Source organism: Parasteatoda tepidariorum, chromosome 2 (genome assembly GCF_043381705.1).
Source record: "Parasteatoda tepidariorum isolate YZ-2023 chromosome 2, CAS_Ptep_4.0, whole genome shotgun sequence".
Lineage (NCBI taxonomy): Eukaryota > Metazoa > Arthropoda > Arachnida > Araneae > Theridiidae > Parasteatoda > Parasteatoda tepidariorum.
Window position 1 is genome coordinate 51,234,228 of NC_092205.1, and position 26,087 is coordinate 51,260,314.

General features: G+C 32.0%; 1 protein-coding gene across 1 annotated transcript in view; it reads left to right on the top strand.

Moving 5' to 3' along the window:
* Nucleotides 1-26,087, top strand: part of LOC107446303 (fat-like cadherin-related tumor suppressor homolog) — a 432,818-nt gene that overhangs the window by 234,124 nt on the left and 172,607 nt on the right. Inside the window, exon 4 of the mRNA XM_071177570.1 lies at nucleotides 21,588-24,916. Within this exon, the coding sequence (XP_071033671.1) occupies nucleotides 21,616-24,916 (3,301 nt within the window). The 5' untranslated portion in view covers nucleotides 21,588-21,615. The remainder of the gene's footprint in view (nucleotides 1-21,587; nucleotides 24,917-26,087) is intronic.

Below are 26,087 nucleotides of genomic sequence, written 5' to 3' on the forward strand. Positions count from 1 at the left end.
TCCATACCACAATATTTTTTGCGGCCTTCAATAAAATTAATTATGTTAAATGTATTTCTAAATTTATTTTATTCAATTTTTTTGCTTTGAATAGGTCTAACCAGGAACTCGAGCCGAAATATTATCGATGCTCCAACTCCGCTAAGTAAAGAGAATTACTTTTATAAACAATGGTTTAAAAATCGTAGAACTTATTAACTTTTTATTAAATACTTAACAAAATAATCTAAAACTTTTAAAAGTATAAATAATATCGCCATTGTTTTAAGCAAATAATTTAGAGTTATTAACTTAGATTCAAAAGCTGTTGTCTGTAAGAATAATCCTACAAACGTATCGAATTTACGAACTCCTGGTTCTTTATAAATTATTCAACAACAAAAAATATATAGACACTTAGTTTTCTATGAAATCGTCATTGTTTTAAGCAAGTAATTTAGAGTTGTAAACTTTGATGTGAAAACCCTTGTGTGTCAGAATAATCCAACGAGCTTTTTTAATTGAGGAACTCCTGGTTCTTTATAAAATATTCAATCAAAAACTTTTATTAGATATTTAATTTTCAATTAAATCGTCATTGTTTTAGGCAAATAATTCAGAGTTATAAACTTTGATTCAAAAACTCTTGTATGTAAGAATAATCCAACGAGCTTTTTGAATTGAAGAACTCTGGTTCTTTATGAAATATTCAATCAAAAACTTTTATTAGATATTTAATTTTCATTAAAATCGTCATTGTTTTAAGCAAATTATTTAGAGTTATAAACTTTGATTTAAAAACCCTTGGTTGTAAGAATAGTCCAACGAGATTTTTGAATTAAAGAACTGTTGGTTCTTTATAAAATATTCAATCAAAAACTTTCATTAGATATTTAATTTTCAATAAAATCGTCATTGTTTTAAGCAAATAATTTAGAGTTATAAACTTTGATTTAAAAATCCTTGTGTGTAAGAATAGTCCAACGAGATTTTTGAATTAAAGAACTGTTGGTTCTTTATAAAATATTCAATCAAAAACTTTTATTAGATATTTAATTTTTAATAAAATCGTCATTGTTTTAAGCAAATAATTCAGAGTTATAAGCTTTGATTCAAAAACCGTTGTTTGTAAGAATAATTCAACAAGCTTATCCAATTGAAGAGCTTCTGCTACATCATAAAATAGTCAACAAAAAACTTATATTAGGCATTTAAAAATGTTAGATAAAGTCTCCATTGTTCTAAGTAAATAATTAGTGTTGCTAACATTGATAACATCCGAAACAAAAAAAATCCTTTGTCTCAAGGAAGAACCCAACAAACATCGATTGAAAGAACTTGAAAAAATATAAGTAAAATACTTAATAATTTCTTTGCTGTTTAAAACTCATTTGGGGAAGGAATATAATCAATTTCACAAAGAAAATGCTGACACGTGAGACGAGGAAGCCAATAAAACCCTTGCACTATCAGCTCGATACAGTTTTCCTTAGGTAACTGGGGCATTTTAAAGAGTATATCTTATCTCCAGCGGTCTTTTCATCTTGAAAGAATAATGCCTTTGGAAGAAGTAACTTTTTAGGAGAAAAATAAAATAAAAAGGGGGTTACATTTATATCCTGGATAGACATTTATCTGCTTGTAACCCCCTTAAGACGCCGAGCAAGAAATCTCAATTTATCATCCCAAAAATGATAGCAGGAGCTGCAAAGAAAATAAAATAAAAAAAGTAGGAAACGGGTGTATAACTGCGAGCATCAAAATAAATAAATTTCATCTTTATCTTCAGATCTCCGGAATTAGTCCCTCGAGTTTTTCATCAGATATGAAAGGAAAAAAGAGTTAACTATCCTCTATTTTTTACACTTTGCTGTTGATGTTATGAGATGGCAAGAGATATCATTATTTGGCTCTCGTATGGGCAACGCAAACAGGCGTCGCCCTATAGAAATAACATTTAGAGTCTAGTGATATAAGTCTCTTGTGAATGGTGTTGGCCACCCTAAATGTTTTTTTATCTGTGCATTATTATTTATTAGAAAGAATGGTGCATTGTAACGTGTGCTGTTGCTCGTGCTACGTTGTTTCAGAAATTATGGTTTTTGCTAGTTTTATCCCAATAAATGTTATCTATATTTTATTTCTGGAGTTTGCCCAAAATTTAATCATTTTATTATTTTCTAAAATATAACCTATAAATTATACAGAATTCTCAGTATTTGATATGAGTTCTTTGGGATTTTTCTCAGTTTAACTGTATTGCTTATTTTGTAACCGTCGTTGAACAGCCGACCCAATTTTATGGGTTTACGACTACTAATGTTCAACTCCGTAGCCTTGTAATTTTGAAACCTATCCAGAAGACAAGGGAACTCTTGGTTCGAGTATTGGAAGAAATTTGTCTTCGTGGAGGATTTTTTTATGGAGTTAACCCGCATTTGCGTTACACGGAGTGGAAGACCACAAGAGCTTGAGGGCACGGGGACTCTCAACACATGATCCGTTTACCACTGAGGATATTTCACGTCAGCACTGTGGTTGGTGCAACCCGGATGCGGAATTCGTATCGACTGATTCGAACCCGGTTCGCCGCATTGGAAGGCAAACGCTCTATCCCCTGAGCCATTGCGGCTCTGTATTGCTTATTGTAATTTCTACAGTTTGTTTATTATGTTATGAGAAGGCCTTGACCGGTAACCAGCTGTAGTGCCTAAGAAGAAGACGTTATGAGATACACTGGTTATCATAAATTAAGGAAAAATCACAAAAATAGCGATAACTCTTTCAAAAGTAAGCCAAACCGTGCAAAATNTGATAGGGAATGCCCAAGAAAAAAGCGGCAAAAACAACTTTTTTCTTCTTTTTTCGTTCTAGAGTTCTGCTACAAGGACTTTTTAATACAAAAAGATAAAACGTGTTTAATTTGTTTTGTTTCCTGTAAATATATTTTTATTTTAGATAAGAACCGAAAATACTTAAAAATCTTTTCTTATTTTTATATTGTTTTAAGTATGCTGTGTGTTTATGAAGAAATTTCAAAACTGCAAATTTTCTATAGTGATTATTAGCTTTGATTGGTTATTTTTCGGTTGTCGCTATATAATTTTTTTGTGCTATAGTGTTAAAGTAAAAATTTCTCTCTTATTAAAGTGTTCTAAAAATAAGTACAAGTCTGGATATATATGAAAGGAAAGAGAAAAAGTAGTAGAAAAAGATATTTTTCTAGACACTATTGTTTGCCTTTTTTGGAACTTCTTAAACTATTTTAGTAAAAAATATTGTTTAAAACTATTATTGAAAACATGTTTCTTATGTAATGTTAAGTATAAAACAAGTGTTTTCTTAAGCAGAATCTAAACTGAAAACACTTGAGATAAAAATTTAATCTTTAATCTTGTTTGATTTTTAACACGTTTCTTTCATCTTCTCTCTCTCTCTCTTTTTTTCCTTCTTCTTTCGATTTAGCACTTTTTTTTAAAAGTAAATTTTGAACCGTTAATACAAGGTCATGTAACGTATAATCTTCAAGCTGATAACTTTTACCTTATTCAATCCAAAAAAAAAAATTATATATTTTTTTTTGGTGATATTCTGTAATTCCTTCATCTCATTGTATTCATTTATCGTAATCTTTTAATGACAACCAGGAGGATTTTGTATATTTTTATCATATTTTTTATTATTTTGCTCATGCTTTTATAAAGTGGTATCTTTGGTTCAGAAAGTGAGAGAGCTGGAACTAGTGCCCGGAGCGCGCCGAAGTTTCCCCCCCCCCCTCTAGAGTTTAAGTTGGAGCTCAATATTTTCTCATGCTCCAGTACTCTTTTAGCTTTCTAGTATAAATTTAAATTTGATAGGCTTAAAATTGAAAAATTAAACATATTTGTGCTTTTAATTTATCTATGATTCTACGAGTACAAATTTTGTTGTAATTGGATTTGTAAAAATTAAACATATTTGTGCTTTTAATTTATCTATGATTCTACGAGTACAGATTTTGTTGTAAATTGAGTTAGGCAATATTTTTTTTTCCATTTAAATACCTAATAATTATGACACATTAACATCTTAAGTACATTTTTATATGGCTGCAAGTTTCTGTTGAAAAACAATTCTTGGCATTAAAATAAATTTGTTATGTATTAAGATCAAATATGAAAGATGATTTATTGGATTCAGTTCTTTTTTTAAGATTGAATAAAAAACAGAATTGAAAATTAAATTTGTATTTTCTGTGTGAACTGGTGAGTATGTTATGTACCTTTTTATAATAAAAATTTCACATTAAAGAATGAGACTCAAATGTGCACCTAAGTAAATAATAAAATCGCCAGAGTTTTAGTTTATTATCTGGAGACGGAGCTGAAGCATCAAAAACGTTTCTGATCCAAGTTGCTGCTTTATTTAAAACTTCAGCGGTTACTTTTTTGAGTTATAATATGTTTAAAACCTGGTCTTGCAAAAAAAAAAATTTTTTAAATTTGTTTTAACAACCTTTGTGTTGCTTTTTTCCCCGTAGAACTTGTTTTTTTAACAGATGTTTTTTTAGATTACTTAGTACATATTGTCTTTATATTCGGCGCATGTCGAAAAACTTTTTAATTTCAAGGTTTACAATTTTTTGCATCATTTTAAATTGTGTTCTTTAAACAGGGTGCGGAGTGTTTTTAAAAAGTGCTTAAAGGTGCTTATTTTTGATTTGCATTTTTTCAAAGCCCTTAAAGGTGCTTTTTTTTATTCTGGGTTTGTAAAAAGTGCTTAATTTCCTATATTTTAAAAATGGATTTTTCTTTGCCCCTGTCGATTGTTGTTATAAATTACAAAAGAAAAAGCAGGATGAGCAATTTTCTCTGCAATATTTATCAGAAACTAGTTATTTTATCATGATTATGTAAAGTTTTTGAATTTTAATGATTTTATGTTTATAAATTAAGAACTTGAAACGATAAAAAGAAAAATTTATTACTGCACAGATCCGTTTCTTTCTTTTTTTTTTTTTTTTTTGCTGCAAAGTGGTTAAAAATATTTTTTGAGTGCTTGAATACCCTTTTAGGTTCTCATTTTGATTTTTATATTTTGCAAGGAATTTAATCTTGAATAAACTAATATTATAACTGTATGCAAAACTTTTCCAATTTGCTTTAAAAGGTCTCTAGACGTGGGGAAATACGCAAAAAGTAAAATTAACATTAAGGCTCCCAAACTTAGGACCGCTCTCCTAGCCAAACTATTGGAACAATATTTCCCAAATTGCGGCTACCGCTTTTATATTTTCAGGTTGGAAATCCGAATCCGTCGAGCCGAAGGTATGTTTATTCAGAGATTTTTATGTCTTTTTTTGTAACTTAAAATATCGTCTGCGCTAATCAGTAAACATATTTGAGTTAACCCCCTTGAACAATTAAGATTGAATCCTGAAACGTGAAGATGTAATCATTAGATCGAAAGTTATTTACGGTTTTACTGCGCACTGTACCCTTTCTTGCTGTATTCAAAGCGACAATTTCGAAAATTCAATATGGATAAGCTGCGCCACTTAAAGAACTCTTTCAAATAATCAATACTTTCCCACCTCAGTTAAGGAAATAAGCTTTTGAAGAAAAAAAAATCGCCAAGAATCGCCATCTCTGAAACAGTTTTTGCCTTTTCCCATTCTTTTCCGAAACATATTTCCCCTTAAAAGCAAGTCCATTAGAGGTAACGAGCCATTCGATGAATAGAAAATGTTTGCTCGCTAAATGAGCGTCCGATGGCGCGAAGCACACTGTATCATACAACAAAGATGAGCTTTTGATTATGTGAGTTATGAATCCCTGGTATAGAGAGGATGTGGAAGAGGATATCGGAAGCAAAGGGTGAGATTGCTTCGGCGATGCCCTGGAGTACGTCTGCTGTCACATCCACCTGGTGCTTGTGCTTGTCAATATCTTCTCACTTTCTGTGATAGGGAATGCTTGCACTGTTTTGTGGTGTTTTCTTTATTGCAGCTTCCTTGATGAGTTTTGTTGGCAAAAGAAAGACCATCCACGTATAGAGACAACCTGTGTTAGTTTTCTCTAGTTTGTGTTGTTTTCTTACTTGGAGAATAGTTTTGACACTCTGTGGCAATGCCTTTATAGTCGAAAAGGCCTGAGTTGGAGATTATATAGATTACATTATAAATCCGATTTCCTTCCTTCATAGGTTTTATTTAGTTTCAAAAAAGTTAATTAACGTATTGAAATTTAAATACATTTTTCTTACATCAGTAACTAAATGGTAAGATTTTTTTTCTCTCTCCGAAATCTCCTTTGTGTATATATTTATATCTATACATTTTTTTAAAATAATGGTAGATTGTTAATTGGAATTTAAATGGGAAGGGCAAAGGTTTTCCATATCCACCGATTTTCGTAAATTATAATGGCGTAGAAGATTGTAAATGAGGACAGCACGGTTTTTCGTAGCCGTGGATTTTCATAGATTGTAGTAATGTAGAGGATTGTAAATAGAAATTTAAATGGGAAAGGCAACAGTTTTTTGTAGCCATGGATTTTCTTAGATTGTTGTGATGTAGACGATTCTAAATTGAAATTTAAATGGGAAAGATCCTGGTTTTTTGTAGATTATACTGACGTAGGTCATTCTAAATTTAAATGGGAAAGACAACTGTTTTTCGCAGCCATGGATTTTCATACATGGTAGTGATGTAGAGGATTCTAAATTTAAATTTAAATGGAAAAGGCAACGGTTTTTCGTAGTCATGGATTTTCATAGATTGTAGTAATGTAGAGGATTGTAAATAGAAATTTAAATTGGAAAGGCAACAGTTTTTCGTAGCCATGGAATTTCATAGACTGTAGTGATGTAGAGGATTCTAAATTGAAATTTAGATGGGAAAGATCACAGTTTTTTGTAGATTATAGTGACGTAGGGCATTCTAAATTGAAATTTAAATGGGAAAGGTCACGACTTTTCGTTGGCATGGATTATAGTGATGTAGGGGATTGTAAATTGAAATTTTAATAGGAAAGACCACGGTTTTTTGTAGATTATAGTGACGTAGTATTATAGAGGCGTTATCGGTAATTCATCAAATGTGATCTCGCATTTTCTTGTACTTTATCGCATATAAAAAAAGGTAAAATTTAAAATAATTTGAACTCTATTAAAAAGCCTCTTCACCTCTACTCCACGAAAGTCTGAAAATTACTATTAACAAAATCTGGCAATTCATTATCCAAGTCAATCAGAACAAATAGATGAAAGTAAGATCATTAAACACAGAACTAATTCGATGAATGAGGCAAAAAAAGTGTCCTCTAAAAATCGACAAACACTTTTAATTTATTGATTTTTAATTAGTTGAATCTCAATAATACTCCCTCAAAATTTGATAGCATTCCTTCTCTAATCCAGTTATATAAACTAAAGTGAAAAATAAAGTGAATAAAAGACAAAGCTGGTACAAAAATGGGTATACTATAGATTCGATTCTTTAGAAGAAATTTGTTCCGTGATAGGTTAAACCACTTAGCACGTGTTTATACCTTTACTTTTCTAATGTCATTTGGCATGTAGACTCTGAAGAAAGTTCTTGTTTAGCAAACCGAAACAATAGTATGTCCATTTCTGTACTTGATTTGTGCTTTATTCGCGTAGTTTTTCATTTAATTATCCGTAGCTCAAACAATACTTTATCCTTTCGGATCATTTACCTAAATTGCGACCATTAGTGATAGCTGTTGAAAATAAGCATAAAATTAACTTCATTTACAAAATTTTAATAAAAATAAAATACTTTATACACACTACTGTTTTATGTAGTTCCTTATAATTTATATTTTTGCCTCTATCAGGGATGATGTGCGTTTAAAATTACGAAATGGTGCAAAATGCTTTTTAAAAAATTTCCTACATTTTCTAATACGTTTTTTTAAATTTAGTTTACAAATATACTTTTTTTTTTTACCTATTTGTCTAAGATGGGTACTCTGACCGCCACTAAGTCTGCGGCAGTCTGGTGCTATGGAAACAAGAAAAGGGCATTTTAGCGAGGGTGGTTTCGACGAGGAGGTCTCCTTTTCTTTCGCCGAAACCAGTCCTAAAGAGAGACCCCGCATCCTTACTTGAAATAATCATACCTCGTTACCATAGTCACCGCCATAGCTCCAGACGAATGTCAGGCAGAGTACCTATCGTAGACAAACAGTATATTATTATTATTATTTTTTTACGTTTTGGATTGAAGTCATTTATGACAGTTAATACGAAGCAATCTTTCATCATTCATTTATAAACAAGTGCCGTATTCACAGTGCATTGAAGTTTATTTTTTGTTGCATTTCATTGAAGTTATTATTATATCCAGTGCATTGGATCCAGTTCATCGAAGTTATATTTCATTTATATCCGCTTACATCCATCCGGTTTATATACATTATATCCAGTGCATTGAAGTTATCGTATTTGTAGTGTACGCCACTGTAAAGGTCAGTGCCGTACACTGATTTATGTGCATTGAAGTTTATTTGGATCTTTGGTCAGTGCCGTACACTGATTTATGTGCATTGAAGTTTATTTGGATCTTTGAGATGGAACATTAATTATCTATTTCATCTTTCGTTTCAACATCTTTACGATAAGTGCTTCAAAATATTGAATCGTTATTATGAAAAATTACAAGAAAATAGCTCAACCAATACGAAAGTGCGTTGCCACTGGTTAGCACCTTTATCCCATTTGTTTTGACATCAAGTTTTGAGAGAGAAAAGTTTTAAACGGATATTAAATAATGGATTGTAAAAGAACTCACATTTGAAATGTGCAGTGTTAGGAAGCCTTGTCAATATGTTTAACATAACATTGATTAATATTTCAAACTAAATGAATTTAGGATTTGAAATATTCCTAAAAGCTTTTAAAATTACAATTTTAATTACTCAAACAAACGGATTAAACTAATGAAAGCGAAAAAAGGAATTAAAGAATAATAGCACCTTCGCATGTAACTTAGGGAAACAATAAAAGGATTTTAAAAACTTAAGAAAATTATCCTTAAGCAAGCTTTTACTTTTAATTAGTTCTAGAATAAAGAAAGAATAAAACCCCCTTTACACACGTGTGATTATACTTGGTTACAAGGTTACAAAGAATTAATTAAATTTTATTCTAATCTATTGCGGCTAAGATGGGAGCCCTTTGCCAAATTGAGAAACGAAACTTGTCAGGATGTATTACGGCATTTTCTTCATAAATAAACACCGGTGCACTTAATTACTCCTAACCGTATTTTCTTAAGAGAGAAATAAGTATAATTTTAGTTAGTGCACAATGTTAATTGAATTGACGGGTATGATAATTCCGAGTTTTAATTGGACATTATTCCAAATGGTATGCAAATATCTTGATTTTCTTATGCGTTCTTACTTCCATTTCTAGGCGAATATTACTCTCGGATTTACTGTTTGCTCTGCATTAATTAAGTTTAGAATGCCGCTGTAGCGTGAACGCCGTATAATCCTTTTTTATTTTCTTTAATTTTTGTATAATTGAATTATTCTCTGCTGTAATATCAACATTGAAATCAATGAGTAACAGTTGTTCGTTTCACAATATATTAACATTTAATCTCTGACGATGATGTAGAAGGTTATAACTCTGCATTTCTGTATTTTAAACAAAGCAGTTAGGATGAAATACGCGTGTCGGATCAAGTTACTGCGAGATAATCACTTTTACTTTTTAGCAACTTTAATTTCTCTCAAAACGGTCTTTCAAGAAATGGATGTTGTCTTCGTATGCCTGTTTTAGGCAGAGGGGTGCGATTGTTCTTGTTTTCCAGTGGCGCCATCTATGGCCAAGAATTCGACTTTTTCCACACCCATACGTCACACCCTTTTATCGGGTGGGCCCATTCATACATACATTCATTCATCCACAGATCGTAATTTTGACCTGAATAAGAGAACGATCGATCTCCAATCTAGTACCCAAGAGGTATCAAGAAATTGATGTATGTTAAAAGTATGAGAACGACTCGTTCATTTTTTTACATAACCAGAACAATTAACTTTAGCACTATAAATAAAAAATGTCTCCTCAAATTTACCTCTGAATTAATAAAAATTAATCCTTCTATTTCAGCATAAACCCCCTAAAAAGCATAGTTTTCGGACAATTAGACTTTTAAAAAACTATTTATAATATTCTTTCTTTACATTATAATAAATTTTTAATATATGTATTAAAATTAGAATGTATGTATAACGACGGGTATTACTTTAATGATATTGTAAAAATTATGAGATATATTTCATAGGGAATCGTGTAAAATTCATGAAATTTTTAATACCACACGTTGTTTTCTTTCGCTGTTTATTGTCTTGTACTATCGTTGTATAGCGTCGGGTATTGATTTTAAGTAAAATGTTTATGAACGAAATGAAAAGCGGTAGAAATGATTCCTAAAACGTTATAAAGAAACTATAAAATCTTCGCTCAAATTTTACATAGATGCATATAAAACGTTATGGAATGAGTTAAAATCCGCGTTGAAGTTGTTCGAATACACATAACAGTCCAAACATTAAATAAACAAGCAATAAAGGAAAGTTCGCCGCTCGATTAAGGTCAGTGACCAGCAAAAAGTGTTCAAAGACCGTAAAAATTATGTTTGCCCTAAAGGTATCATGCCCGTAAAAATACAGGTTTACCCGTATTTTTTATTTTTTTTTTAAACGTGTGTGCTACTGTCCAAAAATTACGCTGTATGCCCGTAAAAAAGTATCTCCAGTTGGTGCCTTGGCGTTGTTTGAAACTCAGAGGTTGTTAAATCAAGGCGAACCGTGAAACGAGGTGAAATTGTGTTGTGCTGCCATCTGTCGTGTCGTGGAGTGAGAGATTCACCTCGGCGCCGGTTAGGTTTGAACCCGGGATATTTAATGTCCGTAGTCTGATGCCGTAGCCATCATGAAAATAGGTATACGTCTTTAATTGAGTTAGGAAGCTTTATATAAAAAACCGTGTAAATTAATGGTCAACTCCTCGTTCTGCTGAAATTTCTTACGATTGCAGGTACTTTGCTTTGTTACAAAAAGGGAGCCGGCTTTTAAATTAACTGTGAATTATACTAATATTTCTGTATATCGTTACGGTTAAGGATAATGTTTTTTTTTTTCTTAAAGTGGTTTCGGGCCTTATAAATTAATGACTAACTCACTTACTCAATCTTTCTTCTTATTTTCTTCTTATTTTCTTTTATCATCGTTAGATCAAATTGCCTAGATCACGTGACACGCAGTTATGGTATGGGACAGCATACCCGATTCCAAATCTAGTGATAATAAACTCTTCATTTCAACTAAGTGACAGTAATTACATATTTTAAAAAAATATATTCTTTTCTGCAGAATTTAACTTCGCCATTTTCTTATTCACACAGAACTCCCCTTTCTTCCTTAAATTGAAAACTTGGAGAGATATTCTAGTTTTGCTTTGAAAGATATACACAGCATATGAAACAATAGTTATAAATTTTTATTTACTTTACTTCTTTTAAAATATTTTTTCGACTTAACTGTGTAAGATAATTGAATTCGCAGTGGAATCTGTTGTTATCTTCTATTCTGTGAAATTTCATTACCAATTTTAATTGACTTCGGAAAGTGTCCCTGATCACAGTATTTTAAAATAAAAATATTTAAGACGTGCGTCTTTTAATGGAGAATCTAAAAATAAGTTTTACCGACCTTTTCCTTACTTTTAGTTTATTTTGTTGAGTGATCTAATGAAAATGTTTATTCCACTCATTCACGAAACTTGAATATAGTTAATCAACATAAAAGGATATTCTAGAAGTTTCTGGAACCAATAGCTGCCAAGCACATATCACCTTTCGAATTAATGATCTCACTTCTTATTTCTCCACTTACTTCCAATATCGATATATCGTTCTTGTGGAGAAAGTTATCGTAATAAAAGGCATCTTGGTTATAGTAGACGGGGTGTATGGATTTCTTAGAGTGTGTGTTCTTTGATGAATTTTCTTTACTATCCTTTCATTCTGGTTTAATCTTGCCGTTTCAAGAGTATTATTTGAAATTGGATTTTACGAACGGTAATGAAAGAGTTTTCAATTTTTATTTCTTTTGGGACAGAAGTGAAGGAACAAGGATGAAGGGGAGTTAATTACAAAAATATTTCTAGTTTTGGTTCAAAAAGTTTTTAGAAGTTACTTCTCAGTGATTTTATTTGGTGTCGGTTTATAATTGGAAAATACTGCTTACGTTTTTGATTAGAATAGGGGAAGTGTGGTGTTATCAGTTTTCTAAGCTCCTATCTAAATTAAGAGTTGTATTTTTCCAATGGATAGTCTTAGTTAATGTGAACATGAGAGATGTATTTTTCCAGTGGATAGTCTTAGTTAATGTGAACATACAAAATAGTTTTAAAAGCAAACAAAGGATGACGTACACAAATTAAATATTTCCGAAACTGTATTTTCGTTTTTTTATACTTACTAAATAGGCAATGGTCTAGTTACTATGTAGATCTGCGATTGCTGTGTGATTAATACATTGAGCTGTATATGTGAGCTACGAGGGTTCCTCAAGCCTACTCAGCATCAGATTGATGGATACCAGCTTGTCTTTGGTGTTAAGGCGGCCGGTGTGTAGTGATGACCATACTGCCATTGTTATGCAGTTGGTCGCATAAATGTGGAGCCTTAACTTCGGGCTGTTTAAAGAATGTTTTACTTTAACTTGTTACTATACTGCTCTAAAATTGATTACTGAATTATGAAGCAGAAATAAATTTCACTATAAAATATTGTTTTTAAAATCAATCTTAAACAAAAAAAAAATTATAATTTTGTAAAATTTCTAACCATGTAATATCTTTTAAGTATAAGATTAATATTTTTTTCATCCAGGCTCACACGACAAAATTTACTGTAGTTCTCACAGTATAACATGGCTTGCAAGATGAAAGTCGCAAAGATAACAATTTTATTATGGCTCACAAGACAATTTACTGTATATAACTTATTTTTCTTTTTTGGGGGGGGGGGGTATAACATGGCTCACGAGATGAAAATCCCAATTCTAGCTAAGTATAACATTTTCATTTATGGCTCACAAGACAAATTTAACTGTAAAACACATTGTATACCATGGCCCGGATGAATTTTATTGTAACTCTCTTAAAGTATAACAGTTCCAGTATGGCTCACAGGACAAAATTCGCTGTAAAACTCGTAGCTTACAAGATGCAATTGCTTAAAATTATTTCTTAAAATATAACATAAATTTCAAGTACGAGTATAACAGTTTCATTATGGCTCACGATATGGAATTTTTCATAAACCTTTTAAAGTTAACAGTTTAATTTGCTTATAATATTAATTGAATGCTCATTAAAATTATTTTGTCAGGAATTGGTGCTGTTACAAACCTACTTAGCACTAATAAAATTTTAAATTACAAAGAAAGTTAATCTTATTGTTTCAAAATCACACCTACACACTAATTATTGGAACGCATTAAATACAAGATATTGATTTTATTAATCAAAGCATCTAAATTTAAAGTGAATGAATTAATATTGATTTAAATGCAATATGATTTTATTTACTTTACTAATTGTTTCCTTTTGAAACTACTTGAAAGCACAACAAATTAATAAATTGTTGTTCTCTTAAACGTATAAATCCATTAAAATATATTTTTACCTTAAATCACTGGAATAAAATTTTGTATTCATCAATTAAATGTAATATTGTTTTACCATTATTTTTTCTTCCTTATTGGGTTAAACTAATACTTAACTTACTTGCTCTCCATTTTTTTAAAAAAAAACAATTTGAACATGCCAAACAATTAAGGCTTATTCTTGCTTTAAATCACTGAAATAAAAGTTCGTATTCATTCATCAATGGAATGTTATATTGTTTTACTATTTATTTTCCTTCTTAATTGGGTTTAACAAATAAACTATTACTTGATTTGTTTGGGAAAGATATGAAAATAAATTCTTTGTCGACATTTGAATCATTTGTTTCCAGAAAAAGGGAGGGAAACATAAAACAAATCAAACTATCTAGAGCCCTTTGCGCTACTTGAAACCAGCATGGCGGTACCATGTCTTTTGGAATTCGACATTTAATTCTTCTTTTTTTCTTTTCCGCTTTGTTGACTGTTTTATTATTTCGAAAGTACTCGTTTTTGTTTCATTTTACTCTAGTGAGTTACTGAATCTGACATTTCGATGTCTTTTTCGGTCCATTTCTCCGTAAATTCGAGCTAATATTTCTTGTAAACGAACAAATAAATTGTTTTGAAAGTAAGGTACTTGATGTAGTAGATACATCCTTCTGTCAAACGTGTACTTTTTTATTATTTGGGAACTAGTTTGTATCCTTATTTTTCCGTATTTTTAAAAGGAATTTTAGAGAGAAAAAAAATTTAAGTAAACATTGATTTGTTCTTTCGAGTTTCTCCTAATTTTACGAATAGTTATGTTTTGATACTAAATTTATTTATAAATAAAAGTATTTAAATTTTATAAAACTATCTAATGTAATAACATCTATATTACAACTTTTTAATAATGCTCTTAATCGATGAACTGTATTATCAATTACATTTGGTGATGACGCAAAAAAATTTAAACAAGCAATGTGATATTCCAAGTTCAACAAATTTTGCTTGATAAAATTGTTGTTTTTGTTGTCGTTGGCCAGTGTTTCCCAAAGTGTGGTACGCGTAACCCCAGGGGTGCGGGTGCAGTTTAGCGGGGGTACGCGTTCTTATGCAAAATATCTTGTAACTATTTAAGAACAAAGCTAGCCATGAAAATTTCCGACTACGTATTTTTCTATCGCCTATTTCTTGCAGAGTTAACAGTTAATAATTAGTGGTGTCGACAGCCAGTTGTGATTTTTAACTTTCATCTGTGCAATTTTTTTATAGTAAAAATCCATAAAAAAAATTTTTTATTAGTCGTACACAGTGTTACGAAAAANTTTTCAGTATTTTTAAAAGGAATTTTAGAGAGAAAAAAAATTTAGGTAAACAATGATTTGTTTTTTCGAGTTTATCCTAATTTTACGAATAGTTATGTTTTAATACTAAATTTATTTATAAATAAAAGTATTTAAATTTTATAAAACTATCTAATGTAATAACATCTATATTACAACTTTTTAATAATACTCTTACTCGATGAACTGTATTATCAATTACATTTGGTGATGACACAAGAAAATTTAAACAAGCAATGTGATATTCCAAGTTCAACAAATTTTACTTAATAAAACTGTTGTTTTTGTTGTCGTTGGCCAGTGTTTCCCAAAGTGTGGTACGCGTACCCCCAGGGGTGCGGGTGCAGTTTAGCGGGGGTTCGCGTTCGTATGCGAAATATCTCGTAACTATTTAAAAACAAAGCTAGCCATGAAAATTTCCGACTACGTATTTTTCTATCGCCTTAATAATTAGTGGTGTCAGCAGCCAGTTGTGACTTTTAACTTTTGTGCAATTTTTTTATAGTAAAAATCCATTCATTTTTTTTATTAGTCGTACACAGTGTTACGAAAAATTTAAAAAAGGGTCCACTAAAGTCATAAGTTCGGGAAACACTGTCGTAGGCCATTAAGGCAAGAGTTGCGATTGTTCTTGTTTTCCAGTGGCGCCATCTATGGCCAAAAATTCGACCACACCCATACGTCACTCCAGTTTATAGGGCGGACCCATTCATACATCCACTCATTCATCCGCAGATCGTTATTTTACCTGAACTAGAGAACGATCAATCTCCAATTCAGTAAGCCTTGAGATATAATTTGTTATGGGAACATGGAGGACTTAGTAACCCGACATATTTAACGTACACAAGTCACCATTTACTACCCGGAGAGCTTTCGGTCGGCTGGGTTCGAACTCCCGTTCTTGCGAACGTGAAATAAAACTGTTAAAAATTAGTTATTAAGTTAATTTTTGTGAAAAGAAAGTCATTAGAAATCGTTTGACATTGACCTAAAAGTAACCACTCGCCACGTGCCGAATAAACAAAAAAAGGGGTGACTTAAATTAAATAAACATCCAGTCAACTTTTTCCCATAGCTTTGTTTAAAAATTGTTCAATGATAAAAGTACATCAATGTTGTACATCAATGTAGTTTTCATTCAAAATCCATCAATTTGTGATAGAATGATTCATTGGAGGTGAGTTCTTTAATTATTCACATTTTCCAAAATTCTAATGCATTCATTAAATGTGGTTTACCTCCCTAAATATTTTTACATAAATGTCTTTAAAGTCAGTAATGTTTAACTAAATTTTGTCATATTTTTATATTATTTTTACAGTTGAATTAACTTTTTATAGCTGTAAATTACTTTATGAATTTTTTGTTAAAGTATAAAATTTAATCCCAGCCCACAAATAAAAAAAAGTTTGCGGAAAGTGTCTATTAAATGAAAAGGACCCTTCGATATTGGTCACCGACTCATTTGGTGTCTACGAAGTCATTAGAGTCTTCTGGCTACTAACTGAAAATTTAAATTTTCCAAGTCTATTTGACAATGAATAATCAAATCATTTCTAAAGTAATAAATGATTTTATATCTTGATTAAATGATACACATAACATTCATTTCATTACTACTCATAATCTGTGAACTGTATTTTCTTTTAATCTTTTTTTTCCCTTCTGGTATTGCATTCGTTTTGATACAATATGAAATTAGTGATGTAGGAAGATCAAAGAGATATATTGCTATTACCATCATATAAGAGCATGCAGACGTTTGCGGGAGATGGTAACTGGAATCTCGAAATCGAGGTCAATTTCCCCTAGTGCCCTGCTCCTTCGAAATCAATATATTCTTGTAAGTGTCCTACTCCTCGTGACTGCCTATTGCTTTCCAACAAATCGAATGAGCTTCAATTCCATTATTTTATCCCTCTTGAAATAAAATAGAAAAAAAAAAGTACTATTGGTGACTTGTGCCATTTCAACCCTCCGTTCGTAAAGTCAAAATGTGTATGTATGTTTGGCTGGCCGCGTGATTCATTTTGGACGATTTAATGCTCCACGGGCCATCGAATTGAAATCATGCATATGACAGAAGATGTTCCCTCCCTTTTTATCTCGTATGTGCATCATTTTTTTTTGGGGGGGGGGGCTTTTTCATGATTATTTCTGCTTGGAAATAATGTGTAGCCTTTTTTTTTCTTCTTATACTGGTAGTCGTCACGCTCCCCCCCCCTCCCCCAGAAAAATCCTTAAAGAAATTTTTCTGCCTATTTTTTATACTTTTTATTTATAAATTTTTTTTTGTTCTTTTTTCCCATTTCTTCTTTTTGAATGCATTTTTCTTATTTGTGTTCTTTCTTTTAGTCGGACTAATCGGTAAAGGCTACGTTTTAGTCGTCATCGTTTTTTCTATATTTGTTTTCCCCTCGAGATTCAAGCTCATATTTTTATGTGATGGTGATGACTTCGTAACAATCTAAGTTTCTTGTAATAAATAAAATATTTTTTCATCAACTTTGAATCTCCGTTTCTCGAAGATTCCATAACTTAAAACTAATATTCCAGTAAACACTGTTCATTTTTCAAAATAATTATAATAATAATCGTTATTAAATACTGACAAAATACGTAGAGCAATTAAGTTCCACATCTATGCAAAACAAACTTCATTNTTTTTTATACTTTTTATTTTTAAATTTTTTTGTTTGTTCTTTTTTCCCATTTCTTCCGATTTTGAATGCATTTTTCATATTTGTGTTTTTCTTTTAGTCGGACTTATCGGTAAACGCTACGTTTTAGTCGTAATAGTTTTTTCTATATTCGTTTTCGCCTCGAGATTCAAGTTCATATTTTTATGTATTGGTGGTGTCACTTAGTAAACAATCTAAGTTTCTTGTAATAAATAAAAATAATTTTTCGCCAACTTTTAATCTTTGTTTCTCGAAGATTGCATAGCTTAAAACTAATATTCCTGTAAACACTGTTCATTTTTCAAAATAATTATAATAATAATCGTTATTAAATACTGACAAAATACGTAGAGCAATTAAGTTCCACATCTATGCAAAACAAACTTCATTTGTTCATAAGTTTGGCTGTAAAATTCTACCACATTTCGCATATTCTCCGGACATTACTCCGTCGTGTTCCCACCATTTATTTGCTAGATATACGCTTCTGATGTCTTGATTTTGTTTAAATAGGTAAGATTTAGATCAAGATCTGAGGGAAAGATTTTTCTTTCCTTCTCAAAACATGATTTTTAAGCTTTTAAAAATGGTCATTTTTTGAAAGTTCTAATATTTTTTTGTAGATTTTGTCATTTAAATGGGTAAAAGAATTATAACTTTTATTAGTTGGGTGAAATGTTTACAGAAATTTCTTTTTTCTTTCCCGTGAAAAAATTATTTTTTCTTTTCTGAAAAATGTATCTTTTTTACCTAGTGAAGACAAGTAAAGAATAGAAAAAAAAAGGGGGAAGATGAGAGAATAAAATGAGGAAGGGGATTACGTATAAAAATACGAAGGGGCGTGTTTAGGAGAAATTTACATTTTGCCGTTAAAGAAAAATATGAAAAGAAGCTTATTTTTAAAGCAGAAAAGGTGGCAATTGCATTGTTAAGTATAATCATTTTTTATGAGGAAAATGAAAATTTCTCACTTTTCTAAGCAAATTAAATTGAATAGAAACGGAGAAAGAGTATTTATTAAACATATAGTTTTTTTTTTTAGCTTTTTATTAATCAATAACTTTTTAAATTAATAAATAAAATTAACAATCCATGATTCAACTAAATAATAATTAACGCTTACATTGTTGGAGTTAAAGGTTTAATCTGAGTAAGTTTAAAGAACATGTGGAAATTGTATTGATTTTACAAAGTAACGTGCTAATTGAAAATGAATTCAAATGCAATAGTATTGGTTATTGGTAAGATCCACCTAGTTAATTGTATTGACTATTTTTCGCGCTTAACTTATCAACGGCCAAATAATTATAAGGTATGTTTAACATTAACGTGTATTATATTAATGCACGGATAAAAAATCTGGTAAAATTATCGTACAGTATGGCAATGAAATTTCTTGCAAAAAAAAAAAATCAAGCATAATTCTGGTCAATATAACCAAAATACACTGTATTTAAAACATTCATTTGGTAATTTTCTTCGTTCATATGATCGTGGTTTAATCGAACATTCTGTTTTTTAGTTCTTATTATCACACGTTTATTAAAAAATACGAAACTGAAAAGTAAATTTAACGGAATAAATGGTTTTTATGACATGCCCTAAGTTTTCATAAATTACCAAATTTAAACACAGTTGCCAAATTTTATTCCATATTATAAAGCCAATTTTTATATTTAATTTTACCAAAATCATTACCAAATCGTTTCAGTAAAAACTACTGAGCTTCTTGGTAAGCTCTCGGTAAAGATTACGAGCCCCTAGAGCCGGAAATACTGTATATCTTACCTTATTCCGGTTATTTTAACCTTATTTTTTTTCTGATTACGTTTACGAATTAAATTGATGATTACGTTTTACATTAACATTTACGAATTAAGTCAACGTGGGCATTTTACATCAACATGTATGCGTTTATTCAATGGTTTCCTGGCCAAATTTACTACCGTTTAGCGGTACCTTCACAAATTCAACTTTATGAAGAACGGTAGTTTCACAAAATACTTTTTCTTAAAATTTTATTTTTGTATCCTGTAAGAAACGATAAATCCATATTTTTGTGTTGATTTTTTAATATAATTTTTAATTTTTCAAAAATTATGTCCGAATTTTTGCAAAACAGGTACCTGTCAGAAAAACCTAGACAGGCCCCTGTTATTATTACTTGAACGTGTGTGTTTTACATTAACGCTTAGGTATTACGCCAACGTGTACTTTTTACATCAACATGTATGTATTTCGTCAACGGGTATAATGACACCAACATGTAACATCGTATTACAGCCATGAATACATAGCATGAGTAACACAAGTCATGATAAATTAAAGATATCATTAAATAAAACGTGTAGTTTATGAATAATTTGTATTAGCATCGGTAAAAATGCAAGTTGGAAAATAAGGAAACTTAATCAAGATATTAATTCAAAGTCAAAAACGACAGAATTCAAGAACTGATGACAAAAATAGAGTATGCCAAAAGGCAATGATTCTGAAAATTTGTTTTGTGTCCTCCTGCTGATATCTTGCTGGGGGTTTTCCCAGGGAAAAGGCTGCTCTTTTCATAATCCTCAACTTTGTCCCCCATCCATCATTTCCGCAAACTTAATTACCAGCTGTTGTCCCCATTCAGTGTGACATGAAAATATTGACAACGATCTGCATGCGACACCGTGAGGATGCTTCAAAAGTTAATTATTTTGTATCATTAGAAGGGATTACGAAAAATGTGGTTTTCAGGATTTCGTTGGCAAGTTGGAGAATATCGATTGAACTTTTCACTCTTGCTTTTTTTTCTTCTCGCGTGATTGTTGACATTTTAATTTATATTTAAGATTTGATTAGACGGTGATGTGTCTGATATTAGCATTAAAAAAGATTTTTTCTTTTTTAATTATACTTAAAATTCATCTAAAGAAACGATGTTTGCAATTTGGAATAATGTTTTGATTGAATAAAACAGTTTTTAAAGGAGTTATAACAACAATTTTGCTTTAATTTGCACACTCTTTTAAGGAAATATTGAGATATTTTTTTCATCCCTGCAACAGTAAATATTCTTAGTTGATAGTAATTTTGTATGTGAAATAAGTTTATAGATAAATTTATTTAATCTGTTTTGCAAATGCGTCCAGCAATTTTTCTTAACATCTCGCTAATTTCGTTGCACTAAATATTAATCAAAAGCCCTATAATGACTCTAAAGTCTTCAAAAATGATTCAAATTAATATACGTTGCAGTTAAAGACACAAGTTCAACTTCAATAACAACTTATTTTAATGAAAATTAAGAAATGGGTCTGCACTTTTTGCATTCCATTAATACTTGATGTTTTGATAGAGCCTATTTGAAATAATTAAAAAACTTCTTAATGTAGGCTTCAAAATACACAATTTCGTGAAAAAAATGTATAAAAAGTGATTTTTTCCGCTGTCTAACACTGCTAAAAATAAACAAAATCTATGTGGCTTTAAATTCCTGTAATTTGTCTTTAGCTAAAATAGAAGTTTTTGATACGAATAACAACTTTTCGATCTTTTCTCGATTACCTAACTTTTAAATAATTTGTACGATTTACCAATAGAGATTATTTTAAAATGGTCATGCTTTTATAAAATGTTCCCTCTACCGTTATTTGTTCTTCTAGTGAAACAGTTTATTGAGAGCATAGTAAGGCTGCATCGCTGTAAGGAAGTGATGATTTTTTACTCACTTCCTGCGGTTCGTCTTTTACGTGGTCATTTATTGTCAATTAAAATGCATGACTCAACAAAAGAAAAATAAACTCATTAGTAATCGTACAACTATTATTTGAGTTTATATTAGTACACTTGATTTGAATTGACATTTATTCATCAATTGTTATCATTATTTTAAATTTACCTTTCGTTTTTATTTTCAGGCATGCAGTCTTGACCGAACGTGACTGAATGGCTTCGTGTCATCAGCTCCGCTGGGTCTCAACCCTGGTTTTTCTCTGTTTCACATTCCAAACAATTGCCACAACAGAGGAGGAAGAGCCAGAATTTACCCGAGAGCAGTACAATGTCACGATTCCGGAAAACTCGATTCCAAAGACGCAGGCCATCTCTAAAGAGAAGATGGGAATATTTGTTTCTGACCCGACGCTCCAAATACGATATAAGATAGTTTCCGGTGACCCCGATCGGTTTTTCAAGGCAGAAACTAGGCTTGTTGGCGATTTTTGGTTTCTTATGATTCGAGTTCGTACTGGCAATCGAGCTGTTTTGAATCGAGAGTATCAAGATACGTATCGTTTGATCGTTCGGGCCACCGTCACGTCCGATCTGAAACGAGCTCTTAAGTTAAAGGCTCAAACGGAAGTCATTGTTCATGTTACTGATACAAATGACATCCCACCATCGTTTTATCCACCTTCTTATGATGTAAGCGTTGCCGAAGACAAACCTTTGCACACCAGTATACTTCAGATAAGTGCTCATGATCCTGATTTAGGCATCAATGGGGAAATTTATTATAATCTGGCTGAACCTAGCTTACAATTTGCTGTGCATCCAACTCGTGGTATTCTAACGTTAACACGGCACCTTGACTATCAAAAGCAACCTCTTCATACTCTTACGATTCTTGCCAGAGACCGAGGGATTAAATTTAGAGCTCTTGACTACACGTCTCGTTCAACAACTGTAACCGTTAAAGTCACGCCTGTTAACCTGTATCCACCTGAGATATTCGTTCGTCAATTTTCGGCCTTACTATCCCCATCTGATCCCAACATCTATGCTGTTGTTAGAGTCATTGATAAAGATCTCGGTATCCATGGAGAACTTGATGCTCTGGAAATAATTGATGGCGATCCTTCCGGTATGTTTCAAGTTACACCTGGAAACAAACAAAATGAATATAATATTGAGTTAGTTCACCCATCCTTGAGAGATAACAGCATTTCTGAGGATTACACAATAACACTTCGTGCCAAAGACAGAGGTACTCCTCCGCGAACTACAACTCAGGTAGTCAACGTTAGACTGGCAGAAACGGCTGATACTAATCCAGTATTTGAACAAGCAGATTATGATATAGAAGTTGAAGAGATTTCACCTCCTGGGTCAAGAATCCTACACATGAAAGCCACTGCTCCTGAACATAAACCTATCGTTTACAGAATCGAGAGTGGCAACACGAATGGAACTTTCACAATTCATATGAAGTCGGGTTTGTTGACACTGGCTACGTTTTTAGACAAGGAAACGAAACCTTATTATTCGTTGACAGTTAGTGCCTTCGATCCATCATCAAGAGGTCAGAAGAAAAAATCAACAGCTATCGTTAATATCCGAGTTTTGGATAACAACGATAATGATCCTGTTTTCAATAATACCATGGATTCTGTTGTTTTCGACGAAAATAAACCATCTGGAAGTATTGTGTATACCGCATTTGCAAGTGATAGAGACGAAGGGGATAATGGTTACATCACTTATAGTTTAGCTAATATAAATCCAGTGCCCTTTACTATGGATCCATTTACAGGGGAGATTCGAGCTACAGAAATCCTTGATTACGAAACAATGAGACGCGAATACGTTTTAAAGGTTCGAGCTTCCGACTGGGGTGCACCCTACCGGCGTCAAGCGGAAATGACTCTTAAAGTTCGTTTAAAAGATGTCAATGATCATCGACCTTTGTTTGAGAAAGTTGGGTGCAAAGGATATGTTTCTCAATCTGCTCCTATTGGCACCGAAGTCATTACTCTTTCGGCTATTGATTTCGATTACGGAAGTACAGTTAAATACCGCATGGTACCATCAAATGACGATCCTTGTTTCAGATTGGAAGCAATGTCAGGTGTCTTGAGGATAACTTGCGATCTAACCAAAATGAATATTAGAGAAAGAATAATTAACGTTTCAGCGACTGATGGCACTCATTTCGCTGACGTAATGTCCATACAATTAAAAATAATTAGCAGTGGTAATAATCAAAGACTAGCAGACAGAGGGGCATTAATGGAATGCCGAGATGTGGGAGTTACAGACAAATATAAGAAACAGCTGAATCTTGCCAAAGCTAACAACAGGAACAATGACGTTACAGAACCCACCCCTACAAGCTTTTCAGGAAATAGATATCCCCCTGAATTCCCTTTGGGACTGCCTACAGAAGTCTGGATAAACGAAAGCCTTCCGGTGGACTCCGAAGTTACTTCATTAAAAGCAAAAGACAAAGATAGAGGCTATAGCGGTCTTTTAGTCTATGTAATCACCTCCGGTGACGAATTTAACTTCTTTAAAATAGATTTACAAACGGGTAAACTATTTGTAGACGCACCATTAGATAGGGAGTTTATTTCCGAGTACAATTTAAACATATCTGCTTATGACTTGGGTAATCCCCAAAGGAGTGCTTCTAGGACGCTTTTAATCCACGTTGATGACATTAACGATAACAAGCCCATCTTTGAGAAAAGCTCTTACAATTTCGTTATTACCGAAAATGCTAAAAATGGCACTAGTATTGTGAGATTACGCGCCAACGACAAAGACGAAGGTTTAAATGCAGAATTGAGATTTCATTTGGAAACAGATGTCGACGAGTTTCATATCGACGAAATGACCGGTTTACTTACAGTGTTTGGTAGTCTGGACCGTGAAAAAACCGAAGCCTATCAATTAAGAACGAGAGTGGTTGACGGGTCACTAGATAACCCACTTTCTTCCACAGCAGTGGTAAATATTCGAGTTTTGGATATCAACGACAATGCGCCCTATTTCAGTCTGAAGCAGTACTGGGTGAAAGTGCGCGAAGATTTGCCTCTGGGTGTTGTGGTTATCGTCATGGTTGCCAGTGATCCAGATTTGGACGAAGGTGGTGAAATAACATATTCATTGTCTGGTGATGATACCTTCACGATTGATCCTTTGATGGGCGTTATTCGTTTATCGAAAGCTCTTGATTTTGAAACGATTCAACTATACAATGTTACTATAACTGCTAGAGATGGCGGTGACCCCTCTTTGGAGTCTCAAGCCTCTCTTGTTGTAGAAGTGGAAGATGTTAATGAAAATATGTTCCCACCCACATTTGAAGATGTTGTAGTTGTTGGTCAGGTTATGGAAAACCAACCTAAAGGTACATTGGTGCTTACAGTTTCTGCAATTGATGCAGATCCTCCTGGACTGAATAATCAGTTTACTTATTCCATATTGGATGGGGATGGAATGGGATTCTTTTCAATTGATGACAAAGGTGAGTACAAATTAAAAGTATAATTCATGAACTCTGCATGTGCAATCTTACTGTAATGTTCATTAGTAAAATACCACTAACAAAAACTATCTAATTTTATTTTCTTAATTACATTCTTCCTGGCATATTTTCAATCCCGAGGATGAAAATTTTGAAGTAAATTTTTTGTGTGTGTTACGTTTTTCAGGCGCTATTTGTCATTGAAATTTATCATCACTTGTTGTTCAGAGAGTTGGCCGATTTTGATAATCTTGTTTTTTCTTCTTAATACTTTTTTTTCTATTTCGCTAATTGTTTTATAATTATTTGAGGCGTATTATTTGTCGGTGTTAAGAATTGCATAATTTTTACATTTTATGTAATGGTATGTTTGCCCCACTCCCCACCCTTCCTTATTCTGGACGTGTTAGTGGCGTTAAGAATTTTGAATTACGAATTTTTTTAAGCCACAGAAATTTTATGTTTGCCTCACTCCCCTGTCTTATACCCACCGCCTATTTTATTTCAAGAAGTTTTAATCTTGTTCCATGAAAAGCTTTTAGACTCGATAAATATTTCTGAGAAATTCGGAGCGAAATTTTTTTTTTAAATATATTGAATCTTTTTTAAAAAAATCGCCAATTTGGCGAGCTTTTTCTTACCCATGTTAAACTCATTAAAATTACTTAACAATTTCCAAATTTTGCTTATTTTTATGATCACATACAATGCAGCGTTAAAATAAGTAATGTAGTTAACAAATGCTTTTCATTTTCACGAAACTGTGACTTTTCCCTATTTTGACATTTAACGTCATTTTCATTGATAGTGTTGGCTAAAGGTAGGTAAAACTTTACAGTTACGAACGACCGCTATTTTCACCGGTAATCAAATTAACATATTTGTGCTCTGAAAAGCGTTGTATATAAGATAACAGTGCTTTCTTAAAACAACCATAAGCATTTCCGTTTAATTTGTTACACAGATCCTAGACTTATGGCGTAACTACCACTACAATTATTAAATACTAATTCAATTATATATAAGTCATGTTAACTTGATACAATCTTGGGGTACCTTTCGATAGATCCCGGTCCCCTCTGCAGAGGATCAAAATTGTGATGGCTTGTCTTCGGATCATCCTCGGGGATGTTTCCCAAAACGTCGCGAATAGCCCATTGTGCAGCTCTAG